Source organism: Phacochoerus africanus, chromosome 9, assembly GCF_016906955.1.
Source record: "Phacochoerus africanus isolate WHEZ1 chromosome 9, ROS_Pafr_v1, whole genome shotgun sequence".
Classification (NCBI taxonomy): Eukaryota; Metazoa; Chordata; class Mammalia; order Artiodactyla; family Suidae; genus Phacochoerus; species Phacochoerus africanus.
The window spans coordinates 100,959,953-100,974,520 of record NC_062552.1 but is presented as its reverse complement, the minus strand read 5'-3'; the positions used below and the strand labels follow the sequence as shown (position 1 = coordinate 100,974,520).

General features: G+C 45.6%; 1 protein-coding gene across 1 annotated transcript in view; it reads left to right on the top strand.

Annotated features, from left to right (window-relative positions):
• Nucleotides 1-11,069: 11,069 nt before the first annotated feature.
• The window catches only part of TMED10 (transmembrane p24 trafficking protein 10), a 35,623-nt gene continuing 32,124 nt past the window's right edge, over nt 11,070-14,568 (top strand). The window contains exon 1 of the mRNA XM_047795273.1: nt 11,070-11,355. Within this exon, the coding sequence (XP_047651229.1) occupies nt 11,131-11,355 (225 nt within the window). The 5' untranslated portion in view covers nt 11,070-11,130. The remainder of the gene's footprint in view (nt 11,356-14,568) is intronic.

Sequence of the window (14,568 nt, the reverse complement as noted above, 5' to 3'; positions counted from 1 at the left end):
TTTTAACCAGCTCCATAGGTGATTCTGATGCAGGTGGTCTAGAGGTAGGAGGGGAACACAGCACAAGACTAACTAGATGGCCCCATGGGGATAAGATCTGGGTGCTGTGAAATGGCAAGTTCTCCTGGATAAGCTGGCATGTAACCTGGGCTTTGCTTTTTATTTATTTGTTTAGATATTTATTTATTTATTTATTTTTTGCTTTTTAGGGCCGCACCTGCGGCATATGGCGGTTCTCAAGCTAGGACTCAAATCGGAGCTACAGCTGCCAACCTATGCCACAGCCACAGCAACACCAGATCCAAGTCATGTCTGTGAGCTACACCACAGCAACATGGGATCCTTAACCCACTGAGCGAGGCCAGGGATCGAACTCGCAACTTCACGTTTCCTAGTTGGATTTGTTTCCGCTGCGCCACAACAGGAACTCCTGGGCTTTTCTTTTTAACTGAGGTATAACTGACGCATACATTATATTAGTTTCAGGTGTACAACATAATGATTCAATAGTCATAGATGTTGCAAAATGATGACCTGGGCTTTAAGGATGGATAGGATTTTGTCCCGCCTTCTATCCTTCTCCATTTGGGGGCTATATCAGGTGGAACTGTGTCCCCCAAAAGATATGTTGATGTGGAAATCCCTGGAACCTGTGTGACTGTAATTGGTAACAGGATCTCTGCCCATGTAGTTAAGTTAAGGATCTTGAGGTGAGATCCTCCTGGATTATGTGGGTGTATCTAATAACAAGTGTCCTTAGAAGAGACACCGCAGTGGTGCAGTGGGTTAATGATCTGGCTTGGCTCTGTGGAGACACCAGTTCGATATCTGGTCTGGTGCAGTGAGTTAAGGATCCAGTGTTACTGTAGCTGTGGCCACTGAAATTTGATCCCTGGCCTGGGAACTTCCAAGGTGGGGTGGCCAAAAAAGAAAAAAAGAGAGAGGAGTTCCCATTGTGGCTCAGTGGTTAACAAACCCAACTCGTAACTATGAGGTTTCAGGTTCAATCCCTGGCCTTGCTCAGTGGGTTAAGAATCCACCGTTGCCATGAGCTGTGGAGTAGGTCAAAGAGGCGGCTCAGATCCTGAGTTGCTGTGGTTGTGGCATAGGCCAGCAGCTGTAGCTCCAATTCGACCCCTAGCCTGGGAACCTCCATATGCCGTGGGTGCAACTCTAAAAAGCAAAAAAAAAAGAAAAAAAAAGAAAGAGAGAGACAGAGGAGACATACAGAAAGGAAGTGTGTTTGAAGACAGACAGAGATTGGAATGATGCTGCCACAAGCCAAGGAATCCCTGCAGCCACCAGAAGCTAGAAGCTGGAAGGGGCAAGAAAAGAGACCTCAGATGAAGCACATCCCAGTTGTTATCCTGATTTCAGACTTTGGGCCTCCAAAACTATGGGAGAATACATTTTTGTTGTTTTAAGCCACCAAGCTTGTGGTCACGCACTATAGCAGCACTGGGACACTCAGACAAAGGCTTTCATCCCAATCACACCATTTGCCCTGGAGAGGTTTTTGCAGTTCGATGCTGAGCTGTGGAGGTCCTGAACCCCCAGCCAGGACACCAGGCAGGAAGGAAGGTCAGCTGTGAATGCTATAGAACCATCACCTTTGCGAGCCTACGACTTTGTTTTGGATGCAGGCTTATAAGTCAAAGGAAGGCTTGGTCCTCAGCCTCTGGCTTCACATTTTACACCAGGCAGGAAGGAAGGTCAGCTGTGAATGCTATAGAACCATCACCTTTGCGAGCCTACGACTTTGTTTTGGATGCAGGCTTATAAGTCAAAGGAAGGCTTGGTCCTCAGCCTCTGGCTTCACATTTTACAAAGAAGGAAGTCAATATCCAGATGGCCTAATTTCCAGCCCAAGGTCACCCAGTGAGTGGGTGACAGGGCAGAGCCAGAGCCCCTGTTTAGAGCACACATCTCCTGTGGGTTGCCCAGTACACAGCTCTCAGTGTGGGCTTGCTGTGACGCCCTGGGTATTATAATGCTGTAATGTTGTTACTTTAATTTCACTCCAGAGTCAACTCTCTCTGACGATTCAGCTTGATGGTCAGTCTTCTTGCCCCTGATCAATACATGGGTAGTGGCTTTTGACCTCTGGCTTGGAGACTCTGAGGGTTCCCTTCCCCATGGCTGGGTCTTCTGCTTTAGGGATGCAAGTTGAACTATCTTCAGAAGCCACTATCCAAAATGTGGAAGTTGGCCATCTGTAGAACTGACAGCACTGGCTGTGGTCTGTGAAACACCAAATCTTGGAGAAGTACCTCTTTAGGAAGGTTATTAATACTTCCTTTGTCCACGTGCCACAATGATCTGCAAGAAAGAAGAAGCCTCCTTCATGTGCCTGCGGAGAGAGCTTCCTCCTCATCTGCAGCCCTTGCTTCCCATTCCTGCTCCTCGGCTAACATTTGAGCTGGCAGCACGTGGTTGGCCCAGGAATGAACCTTGTCCCTAAGCTGGGGTTCCAGGTGTTCTCCTTACCAGAGGTCTGATTTCATGTCAAGTTCTAGGAGCAAGGAGCAGTGCTTTCGGAGGAGAAATCAGGGGTGTAAACCAGACTGAGAAATAGTTATTGAGAGCATGCTCCTTGGAAGGCGTGGAAAGGTTAGCTGCTGAAAAAGGAATAGCCAAGGGTTCGATGGAGCCATTCGTTTTCAACCCGGGATGCATACTGGATCATAGGCAAGTTTTTAAAAATTCCAGTGCCGGGGAGTTCCCATCGTGGCTCAGCAGAAATGAATCTGACTAGCATCCATGAGGGCTCGGGTTCAATTCCTGGCCCCATGCAGTGGGTTAAGGATCCGGCGTTGCCATGAGCTATGGTGTAGGTTGCAGATGTGACTTGGATCTGGCATTGCTGTGGCTGTGGCATAGGCCAGCAGCTAGCGCTCCCATTCGACCCCTTAGCCTGGGGACCTCCATATGCTGTGAGTTCGGCCCTCAAAATCCCAATGCCAAGGTTGCCTGAATATAATTTGCACCAGAATGCACAGGGTGGGGTGGGGTGTGGAGTCAGGCATCAATATTTATTAAAGATCCCCAGGGGGTTCCAGCACACAGCAAAAGGTAGGGAACCACTGAAACATGCTATTCCCTGGAATGTACCCAGATATTCTGTTTTCAGTGGTCTGTGCTGGATTCTAGGTGGGTCCTAGGTATTGGTAGTTTTTAAAAGGTGGCTAGAAATTCCCATCATGGCTCAGTAGTAAGGAACCTGACTAGTATCCATGTGGACATGGGTTGGATCTCTGGCCTCGCTCAGTGGGTTAAGGATCTGGAGTTGCCATGAGCTGTGGTGTAGGTCACAGGTGGGGTTCGTATCCCGAATTGCTGTGGCTGTGGCATAGGCTGGCATCTACAGCTCCAATTTGCCCGTTAGCCTGGGAACTTCTTGTACTGAGGGTACGGCCCTAAAAGACCCCAAAAATAATAATAATAAATCAAATAAATAAATGGTGGCTAGGTGATTCCAGTGTGCAGAGGTGATTCAAATAAAGAATAAAGGGAAAGTCACATAGGCTTTACCAAGGTGCCCACAGCCTATGGCCATTTCCCATCTGTATGGTCCATATTGTTCACAAGATGGAGGTTTTGTTGAAGGAGAATGAGTTTTCATGGATTTCAGAGACAGCTGGTGATGGTGGACATAAGATACAGAACGCTGAGTGGCCTATCTGGGAAAATGCATTGGAGAGCAAACAAAATTTTCTCAGAACCAGGAGTGAAGGCCAAAAACAGTACAGTCATCTTCTCTAGATCACCCAGCTTTAAGGTCTTAGATCACTTTTGAAGTAATTCCAAGTGCTCTTAAGAGCTGCATGTGGACAGGCTTCAGGCAAGGCTATGTCCAGGGGTTTGGAGTAGGTGCCACTTGACACTTTATTAATCCCCCTTTGGAAGGCCTCCACTCCGGGGCTATTTCACAAAGCACTGAGAAATTTCTACATTTCTAGCTTTCCTTCTCAATAGTTTTCTTCTTCTCTGAAGCATAAGTAGCTACACACGTAAGGTAAACGGAGGCCCCTGTGGTTCCCATCTTACCTCCCTGACCCTACTTCCCTCTCCCTAGAGTCTCACCTTCACAGCTCTTCTTTTTTGTCCCTTGGTCCCTCCAATTCAACTGATCCAGTGGATTTATTCTCATCTCATTCCTGCCTTAGGATTCTACCTTCCTGGCCTCCAGGACTTCATTTCCCTGCCCCAGGCTCTAGGGCCAAGGTTCTTCATATGCAAACAGTGCTGATGGGGCAGAAGAGACACCTCTCTTCTATTCCTGTTCTTTTCAGCTTTGGTTTGCTCCCAAGGCATGTAGGTAGTGGTGGTGGTTCTTAGGTTTTCTGAAACTTCATTGGGGACACATTTTGTATCTTTTGCTTGCATCATTTCTAGAATTCTTCCTAAAATTTTTTGTTAAATCCATACTTCTTAGTGCTCTCAGCTCACATACATCACTAGAAGAACTTTGATCCTGGCAAAAAGGATTTATAAACTGTAACATAAAGGCCAGGTCCTGCTAGTTTAACTCAGCAAAATTCTATAGACATCACTGCTGGAGGGCATTGTGATGAAGAGTTGGTGAGGAGTTTATACTTCCCACCTAGGAAGATAAAAATTCAGCATCATGGAAATCTGGAGAGGAAGATAAATCTTGATTTTTTTTTTTTCAAGCAAAGTGAATTGAGGGGAGATGCTAATAGATGCCACAGGTTTTGCATTAACTATTAATATCTTCATGGATGTTCTGAAAGACTGAAATTTACTTAAACCCCACAAAAGTTGTATTACGAATACAAGCAAGGGTAGAAAAGAGTACATGGATGAATCTAAAACTTCTTAATAGAGTGGGAACTAAATAATAAATATCATCTTTTGTCAAGTGTAATGACAGTTACGTCTGAAAGTCTGTCTGCAGTTAGGAACTCTCATTTCTATTCTCAGCTCTAACAATGACTCATTGTATGGCTTGAAGCAAGTCACTACACAATGTTGGACCTCAGCTTCTCCATATGAAAAATGGTAATTAAAACACTAGCTAGAGGAACTAGCATGTATTGAGCAACTGCTCTATGTTGATGTGCTAAATGCTTTACATTATATTATTTCTTTTTTTTTTTGTCTTTTGTCTTTTTGTTGTTGTTGTTGCTATTTCTTGGGCCGCTCCCGCGGCATATGGAGGTTCCCAGGCTAGGGGTCGAATCGGAGCTGTAGCCACCGGCCTACGCCAGAGCCACAGCAACTCGGGATTCAAGCCGCATCTGCAACCTACACCACAGCTCACGGCAACGCCGGATCGTTAACCCACTGAGCAAGGGCAGGGACCGAACCCGCAACCTCATGTTTCCTAGTCAGATTCATTAACCACTGCGCCACGACGGGAACTCCCTACATTATATTATTTCATTCATTCATTCAGCAAGTATTTGTTGACCACCCAGTATGTACAGAATATTGTGCCTGGCCTCACACCTTGCTTTCTTAAACCTTGAGTTCCAGTTGGGTTGAGTAATAATTTATTTTATTTTTTATTTTTTTGCTCTTTGCTTTTTAGGGCTGAACCTGCAGCATATGGAAGTTCCCAGACTAGGGGTCAAATCAGAGCTATAGCTGATGGCCTACACCACAGCCGTGGCAACTCGGGATCTGAGCCACACCTGCGAACTGCACCTCAGCTCACGGTGACACCAGATCCTTAATCCACTGAGCGAGGCCAAGGATAGAACCCACATCCTCATGGATCCTAGTTCAGTTTGTTAAATGCTGAGCCAGAAAGGGAACCCCAGGTGGTAATAAATTTTAAAACAGGAAAAGAAAGAAATAACAAGATGCTCTCAAATAGTGGCAAATACTCTATAGATAATTAAACCGGATCACATGGGTGACTTATGTAAGGTGGGCTCTCTGGGATGTGATGTTGGAGTTGGGACCTAAACATCAGGAGCAGCCTGCAGAGTCCAGAGTCCACAGGACAAGATGTCGAGAAGAGAGCTCCAGGTAGAAGCTTAAACTGCTTGAAAAGTCAAATGACTATAGGAGAATGAATGGATGGGTGATGGGAGGAAGCGATTATTGGGTAAGGTGAGATTAGAGAGGAGTTCCCATTGTGGCTCAACAGGTTAAGGACCCGACATAACCTCTGTGAAGATGCAGCTTTGATCCCTGGCCTCACTCAGTGGGTTAAGAATCCACCATTGCGGCAAGTTGTGGCACAGGTCACAAATGTGGCTCAGATGTGGTGTGGCCATGGCTGTGGTGTAGGCCTGCAGCCGCAGCTCTGATTTAACCCCTAGCCCAGGAACTTCCATATGCCACAGGCAAGTCTGTAAAAAGGGTAAAAAAAAAAAAAAATAGATGATATTAGAAAGGTAGGCTGGAATTGGCCCACATAGGTTTGGGGGCTGTGGTAAGGTATTTGGGCTTAATTCTGACGGATTTACACATTTTAAGAAAATCACTTGAGGTGTATTAAGGAGCATGATTATAGAGGTGCAAGAATGGAAGCAGAGACAATAGTCAGGAGACTTTTGTCTTAGTGAGAGAGGAAAACTTAGGTGAGAGAAGCAAGATTTTCTGTAAAGACTCAGATAGTAAATATGTTAGGTTTTGTGAGCCACTAAGCTCTCTGTCACATACTCTTCTCCCCCGCCACCTCCCCATCCTCTTTTTTCTTCAACAACTCTCTACAAATGTAGAAACCATTCTTAGCTCTTGGGTGATACAAAAATAGGAGGCTGTCTGCCAGATTTGGCCTGCCCAGCTAGGCCGTAGTTTGCCTGCCCCTGGCTTAGAGTGAAGTACAAACCGATTGGCATATATTTAGGACACAAAACTGGTAGGACTGGCTGGTGAACTGGCTGTGTGTGGGGTGGGGGTAAGAGAAAGAGGAAACAGGGATGGGCTCATTGAAGAAGTAGCAGGTGGTGTCCTTTACTGAGATGGGGAAGAAGCAGATTTGGGGGCTGGGGGGAAAGAGGAAATCAAGAGTTAAGTATGAGTTGTCTATTAGTCATCCAAGGGGAGATGTCAAGTAGGGAGCCTGATATAGACCCTGGAGTTTAGGGGAGAGGTCAGGGTTGGAGATTCACATTTGGGAGTTTGGGGTCCCTGGACGCATTTAAAGTCATAGACTGGATGAGATCACCCAGAGTGCAGCACAGAGGTTCCAGGACCAGCTCCTGGGGGACGCCAGAACTCAGAGGACCCATAGAAAAGCTCCTTGGCATCACTCTCTGGCTCAGAGTGTGACGCATGACAAATATTACTAAACTGCTTTCCCAAAGGGTCTTTTGTATCTTCACAGAACCCATCTTGTTTTAGCTATTTAAATACACACTGTGAGTGGGGGTGGGACTGTACACAAGAATGGGCAGGGACACCGAAGTTAGAAATCCTTGACTACTTTTGCCTTGGAGCTGGGGAGCCTCAAGCCACACCTGGGGATTAGGCTGCTTAAAGGAGGTATCGGGAGGGCTGAAGTGCTTCCAAGGCCTCCCAACCACAGAACTGCCCAGCAAGTTTTATTACAAATGCAGATGTTCAATAAGAGCTCCTGATTCACTGTCTGGAGTGAGGTGTGTTGGGAAACCTGTGGCTTAGGGAGAGACTGGGTAAAGGGTGTGTCCTGGTGACATCTCTTCACCTCCAGAGGCTCCAGGAATCTTAGGTGGGTCAGGCCGGGGGAGCTTCAGGATGATGAGATGGCAGAAGACAGTCCAGGAAAAAAACAACTTCTCTAATTGCGGGATACTTTCCATTTGCTCTCCAATTCAGAATGAGGCCTTTTCTCCAGATTTAAAATGGTACCTTGTTTAATGCAGATGCAGAGTTTAAAAATTCTATTTGGGAGTTCCTGGGAAATGAATCTGATGAGTATCAATGAGGACACAGGTCTGATCCCTGGCCTTGCTCAGTGGGTTAAGGATCCAGGGATGCTGTGAGCTGTGGTGTAGGTCACAGACACGGCTTGGATCTAGTGTTGCTGGGACTGCAGTGTAGGCCGGTGGCTGCAGCTCCAATTCAACCTCTGGCCTGGAAACTTCCATGAGTGCGGCCCTAAAAAGACAAGAAAAATTCTAGTTGCTAGGAGTATCTACTCTGCCCTCTAGTACCACAGCCTAGAGGGGAGATTTTTGTATGTGTATGTCCTTATATAGAAATAAGGACACACTTTTCAATTTTTTTTTCTGCCCTTTGTCCTTTTAGGGCCGCACTCTCGGTATATGGAGCTTCGCAGGCTAGGGGTCTAATCGGAGCTGTAGCCACCGGCCTATGCCAAAACCATAGCAATGCTAGATATGAGACATGTCTGCTACCTACACCACAGCTCACCGTTCACTGAATCCACTGAGCAAGGCTAGGGATCGAACCTGCAACCTCATACTTCCTAGTCGGATTCGTTTCGGCTGCACTGCAACAGGAACTCCCATTTTTCAATTTTAAAAAAAGATTTGTGGCATTCCCATCGTGGTTCAGCAGTTAACGAACCCCACTAGTATCCATGAGGATGCGGGTTCAATACCTGGCCTCACTCAGTGGGTTAAGGATCCGGCGTTGCTGTGAGCTGTGGTTTAAGCCGGTGGCTACAGCTCCAATTGGACCCCTAGCCTGGGTACCTCCATATGCCATGGATGCAGCCCTAAAAAGACAAAAAATAAAAATAAAGATTTGCATATTGTTGGCGAAAATGAAATAGTACCTACACTTTGGATACATTGTGGGTTAAATAAATTTGTGTGAAAACAGCTGAGGAATAACAGAAGAATTTTACTATTAGACTTTGTTAGGAGCTAAGGAATTATTCTTGCATTCCTTGAACCATTATTTATTGTGCCTCCTAAGCACCAGGCACTATTTTAGATTTAGAAGATAAAGCAGTGAACAAAACAGACAAAAATCCCTGTCCCTCACAAAAAGAAATCCCAGTCAGGGAGACAGATTAATAAGTGTGTAAGTAAAATGCATGAGGCTTAGACAGTGGTGAGTACTAAGAAGAAAAACAGAAGGAAGGAAGGGGGAAAGGAAAGAGCTGCAGGCCAGGGTAAGTGAGGACACAGGATCAGGACCTGAGAGCTGTAATTTAGGAAAGTAACTCAATTTTTCTGTTTCTTCACTTGTAAAATAATAGTGCCTTTCTGAAGAAGGCTCAGGCCCTTAGACCGACTTTGTCACTTTTAAACTATGGGACTTTGGGTACGAAAGTTCTCTGGCCTCTCAGAACTTCTCCTCATCTGTAAAATGAACAGATTTGCCCAGCCTACATCACATGGTTTTTGAAAATGCCAAATGAGATAACTAATATATGTGAAAATATTTTAAAACATATAAGCTGTCATTTAAATATAAAATAGAAATAGAAATTTAGGAGTTCCCATCGTGGCTCAATGGTAAACAAACCTGACTAGTATCCACGAGGATGCGTGTTGGATCTCTGGCCTTGCTCAGTGGGTTAAGGATCCAATGTTGCCCTGAGCTGTGGTGTAGGTTGCCTCGGATCTGGATCTGGCATTGCTGTGGCTGTGGCTGTGGTAGGCCAACAGCTGTAGCTCCAATTCAGCCGTAGCCTGGGAACTTCCATATGCCCTGGGTGTGGCCCTAAAAAAAAAAAAAAAGTAATTTAAAGGAAAAAACCACACAGGTATTTCTTGGGTTGCAAATGGTCAGCAAAGCCTCAGGACTGAGAGTAAACAGGGAATTAGATAACTGCTTGGTATTGATCCTCCCCCCACCCTCCCCAGGGAAAAAACTAATGGCCAATGCAAATTACCAGGGTGTTCTGAGTAGATTACCATCGGTATCTTAGATGAGGGATAAGATAGTCAAACTAAATGTTCCTAAGTGGACACCTCATAAAATAATTATTATATGACATTTGTCAAATTTTAAAATGCTTTACAGCTCTTTTGTTTGTTCTTGTTTTGTTTGTGGGATTTCAGTTCCAGGAAATAGTCTGAAAGAAGTTATAAACACAGAACAACTGTTTAATTTGTTAAAAGCATACAGTCCATCTTCTTGGTATTTCTGTAGATGCTCAATAAACATGAATCAAAGTAGATAATTCTAAACATAGGCTGATGAGTACTTTTTCATCTTCCTACTTTCTTCAGCTCTGAATATTTTATAGCATCCCCCTCATGGTTTGTTGAGTCAATAGACATTTCAGTAGGCATGCATGGGATAGTGTCTGGCACATAGTAGGTAGTCAATAAATATTTGTTAAACAAAAGCATGCATGATTACCATATAAGTTTCCTTACTACGGACTTGCCAATTTGATCCCTAAAGTGTTTTAAACATTTAAAACACATCAATACTTGCCTTCCCTGGACAATGCTTATCTAGTAAAACACATTAGGTCCATCTCCAACACTGGACTAAAAGCGTGTTTTATTCAATTTAAATACAGAATCCAAATTATAGTTTGAATACCACCTAGCATAGTAGGTGCTTAATGTCTGTTACATAAGATGCATATTCAGAAATCAGTTACTCCAGCCCAAATACCCCCGCTCAGGGGCATGAACTGGACGGTTCCAGCTCACATTCACCAGGCGACCTCTACTTCTCTGAGGTTCTGGCTCCTGCTCGCTTAATAGCCAGATTGCAAATTTTCCTCGGCCTCTTGAGGTCTTCCTCTCGAGCGCTCAAAGTCCCAACGGTCACCACGTCACTGGGACGGCACCTACTCTGCCTGCATCTCCGCCCTCTCCGGGTGCTCTCCGGAGGTCGGAAGGCGGGCCCAGCAATTGGCATTGTGGCTGTTTCCTATTGGGGCTTAGTTGCTATGGTATCACAGACCATTAAAACTCCAGGGCACTACTTCCGGAATTTAAAGGAGAATTACTTCCAGGGCTGCCCATACTTGCTATGGCCGAGTGCGCTATCACTGAGCTTAACAAAAACGAAAATTTTCGGGGAAACGTCTGGGAAATCTCATTTAACCACGTTAATCTGTGAGTACGACGTGTTATCATATCCCCACTTCCCTTTAAAAGACTTACTGTACATTTTTTATCTATTTGCCAGCCTCCAAAATGGCGCCGGCAGTATTGAAAGGTCAGAGGTGAGTTACGTGGGCCCTCCCGGTTCCGGCGCGATACAGGCCCACGGTGGTGAACAGTCTCCGGCACCATGTCTGGCTTGTCTGGTCCACAAGCCCTGCGTGGCCCTTGCCCGCTAGCGTTGCTGCTTTTACTCCTGCTCGGCCCCAGCTCCGTCCTCACGATCTCCTTCCATCTGCCCGTTAATTCCCGCAAGTGCCTCCGCGAGGAGATCCACAAGGACCTGCTGGTGACGGGCGCGTACGAGATCACCGACCAGTCTGGGGGCGCTGGCGGCCCGCGCACCCACCTCAAGGTGCGACCGTCGGGGGCGAGGGGCGGGGAGGATACACCACAGGCGTCGGCGCGGTGGCGGAGAACCTGGGGAGTCTTGCAGGTTGAGGTCTGGAGGGCGGCCTGGCCTCCCCGAGCGCTCGGGGCGAGCCGCCGAGACCGCCCCCTCATCCTCCTCGTTGGCGTTCGCTGGGCGGGGCTGGGCGCCAAAGCCGGGAACCCATTGAAGGGCCGCCAGGCCTTGGCGGATGTGGTGACAGTTGAGCTGCAGTGGCTTCGACTTTGGGTCGTTGTCGTGGCCCTATACCTGTTTTGGTCTTAAGTACCTTGAACTGTAACTTGGTTCTCCAAAGAAGTCTATGGATGCCGAGTGTTTGTGGGGACCAGCATCTAAGACACATTGATACCTGCAGGAAAATGATGGAAGCATTTAAGCGAGCTGTGGGTAGTAAAAGCTGTTATTTCTTGAGCATTAGCCGTGTGTCAGGTTCTGTACTGTACATACATTTAGTTCTTACATTACCCTGTGAAGTGGGTACTATTGACCTCATTTTACGCAATTGAGGCTCAGAGAAGTTGGAGAACAAACTGGTGATTCTTAGTTTAGGAGTTGAGTAAAGTGAGGGAAAAGTGCTGCAATCTTAGTCTCTCCTTGCCTTTTATTTGTAATTCCTGTGATTGATTCAAGTCCATTATTGGTCACGAAATGGTCTCAGTCTCTTGTACTTTCCTTTCCCGTACCCCAGAATCTGGACTTGGCCAAGTTTTGTGTAAATTTTAATATACTCTTGGACAGCTATTACCAATTATGTCACTTTGGTCCCATATTGCAGTTAGAATGACCAGGCCTCCTCTTTGAAACCTTAACATGATTTGGTATCTCTTAAGATTGGGTTTTGTTTTAGGTGGTTTTATTCATTCGCAGTAAGCATGTGGGGGTTTTGTTTGTTTGGCCTGCTGGGGCATGTGGAAGTTTCTGGGCCAGGGATCAAACCCTCCAGACAAAGCTGTAACACTGCCACTGCAGTGACAACAGCTGGATCCTTAACCAGCTGTGCCACAAGGGAACCCCATATGGGTTTTTTTGTTTGTTTGTTTTTAACAGTATGGGTCTTGAACTAAATAGGAAGAAACATTTTTACGTTTTAATAGAGCTTTAGGTACATAATCTTAAGGTATTGGAGGAATTCCCATCGTGGCACAACGGAAATGAATCTGACTAGGAACCATGAGGTTGTGGTTCGATACCTGGCCTTGCTCAGTGGGTTAAGAATATGGAGTTGCCGTGAGCTATGGTATAGGTCACAGATGTGGCTCGGATTTGATGTGGCTTAGGCCGGCAGCTGTGGCTCCAATTGGACCCCTAGCTTGGGAACCTCCATATGCAGCAGGTGCAGCCCTAAGAAGTTAAAAAAAAAAAAAAAAGCTCAAGGTATTGGAATGCAATAGTCATAATAGATGCGATTTCTTACTTAAACTTTGAGAGATGATAAATTATAGGACTGTTGCATAATGACCGAGGCTTTTATTTCTGCCTAGCCAAGAAAACCATGATGGCGTGATTTTAGAGGCTTAGGTGCAACAATTTGGGGATCACGCTTCTGGCTCGATTCTATGTATGTAGTGCATAGGATCAGAGAATTTTAGCAGTGAAAGAGACTTTATTCTCATCTCTCGTGTCTCGCCCCCTCTGATTTGTACTTACATTTTAAAACCTTCCAGAGGCTCACTATTCCTTATCTGGTAAAGTTTAAATTTCTCAATAGGAGTTCCCATTGTGGCGCAGTGGAAACAATCCACTAGTATCCATGAGGATGCGGGTTCAATCCTTGGCCTCACTCAGTGGGTTGGGGATCCAGGATTGCTGTGAGCTGTGGTGTAGGTTGCAGACGTGGCTCAGATCCATTGTTATGGCTGTGGCATAGGCCAGCAGCATGTTATTCGATCCCTAGCCTGAGAACCTCCATATGCCACAGATGTGTCCCTAAATAAAAAGCAAAAAAATAATAATAAATAGATTTCCCGGTATACTCTGTAGTGCTCATTATCTGTTCCTGAAACTGTAATTGCTTTGCCGCTCCCCGCTTTGCATTTTACATATGCGCCATCCTGAACAGTACCCTAAACTCAACTTATTTTCATCTTAAATTGTAATTACTTGTATCTTGTCTTCCTCATTAGACCATTAGTATCCTGAGGGCAAGAATTTTATTCATGTTCATATTTTTCAGAATGTCAAACATACCACCTTGCTTCCAGGAAGCTCTTAATACAGGGAGCACATAGTGTAGCATGGTTTTATGGGTGTCACGTCTGTATCCGAGGCTGCTGAAGGACTTACGCAGCAGAAGTCTGTGCACCTGCATTGCAGGCATTTTGCCATCAGTTATGTCGGCTCTTTTCTTCTGCTACCAACCAGCTTAATTGGACTACTCCTGAGGCCTTAACTCAGATGCTAAGTCGGTAACATAAATGAATGATTTGGGCCAGCTATAAGAAAAACAGCAGGAGTGGGAGTTCTCTTCTTGGCTCAGTGGTTAACAAACCTGACTAGTATCCATGAGGACTCAGGTTCAGTCCCTGGCCTTGCTCAGTGAGTTATGGATCTGGCATTGCCGTGAGCTGTGGTGTGGGTTGGCAGCTCTAGCTCAGATTTGACCCCTAGCCTGGGAACTTGGCATATGCCATGCATACAGCTCTAAAAAGAAGAGAGAGAGAGAGAAAGACAGACAGACAGCAGTGATGATAAATGGGGGATAATTGGAAGTTGTGAAAACTCAATTTGAAGTAGTTAGTACTCATCTCTTTATGTGGGCCTTGTTGCCATATCTGATTTTTCAAAAAACCAGAAATCCTGTTTTTTGTTTGTTTGTTTTTGTCTTTTCAGGGCCACACCGCAGCATATGAAAGTTCCCAGGCTAGGGGTTGAATCAGAGCTGCAGCTGCTGGCCTACATCACAGCCACAGCAACATCAGATCTGAGCCATGTCTGGGACCTACAGCACAGTTCACAGCAACACTGAATCCTTAACCCACTGAGAGAGGCCAGGGATCGAACTTGGGTCCTCACCAATACTAGTCAGATTTGTTTCTACTGAGCCACAATGGGAACTCCCAGAAATCCTGATTTTGATGTGAAAGCTCCTGGTTTTTAGGATCTTGCCACACTTATTTCATCTTAACTGCCTCTTTCTTCTCATTTGGTTTTAAAGTAAATCCTAGATGTCATGGTATT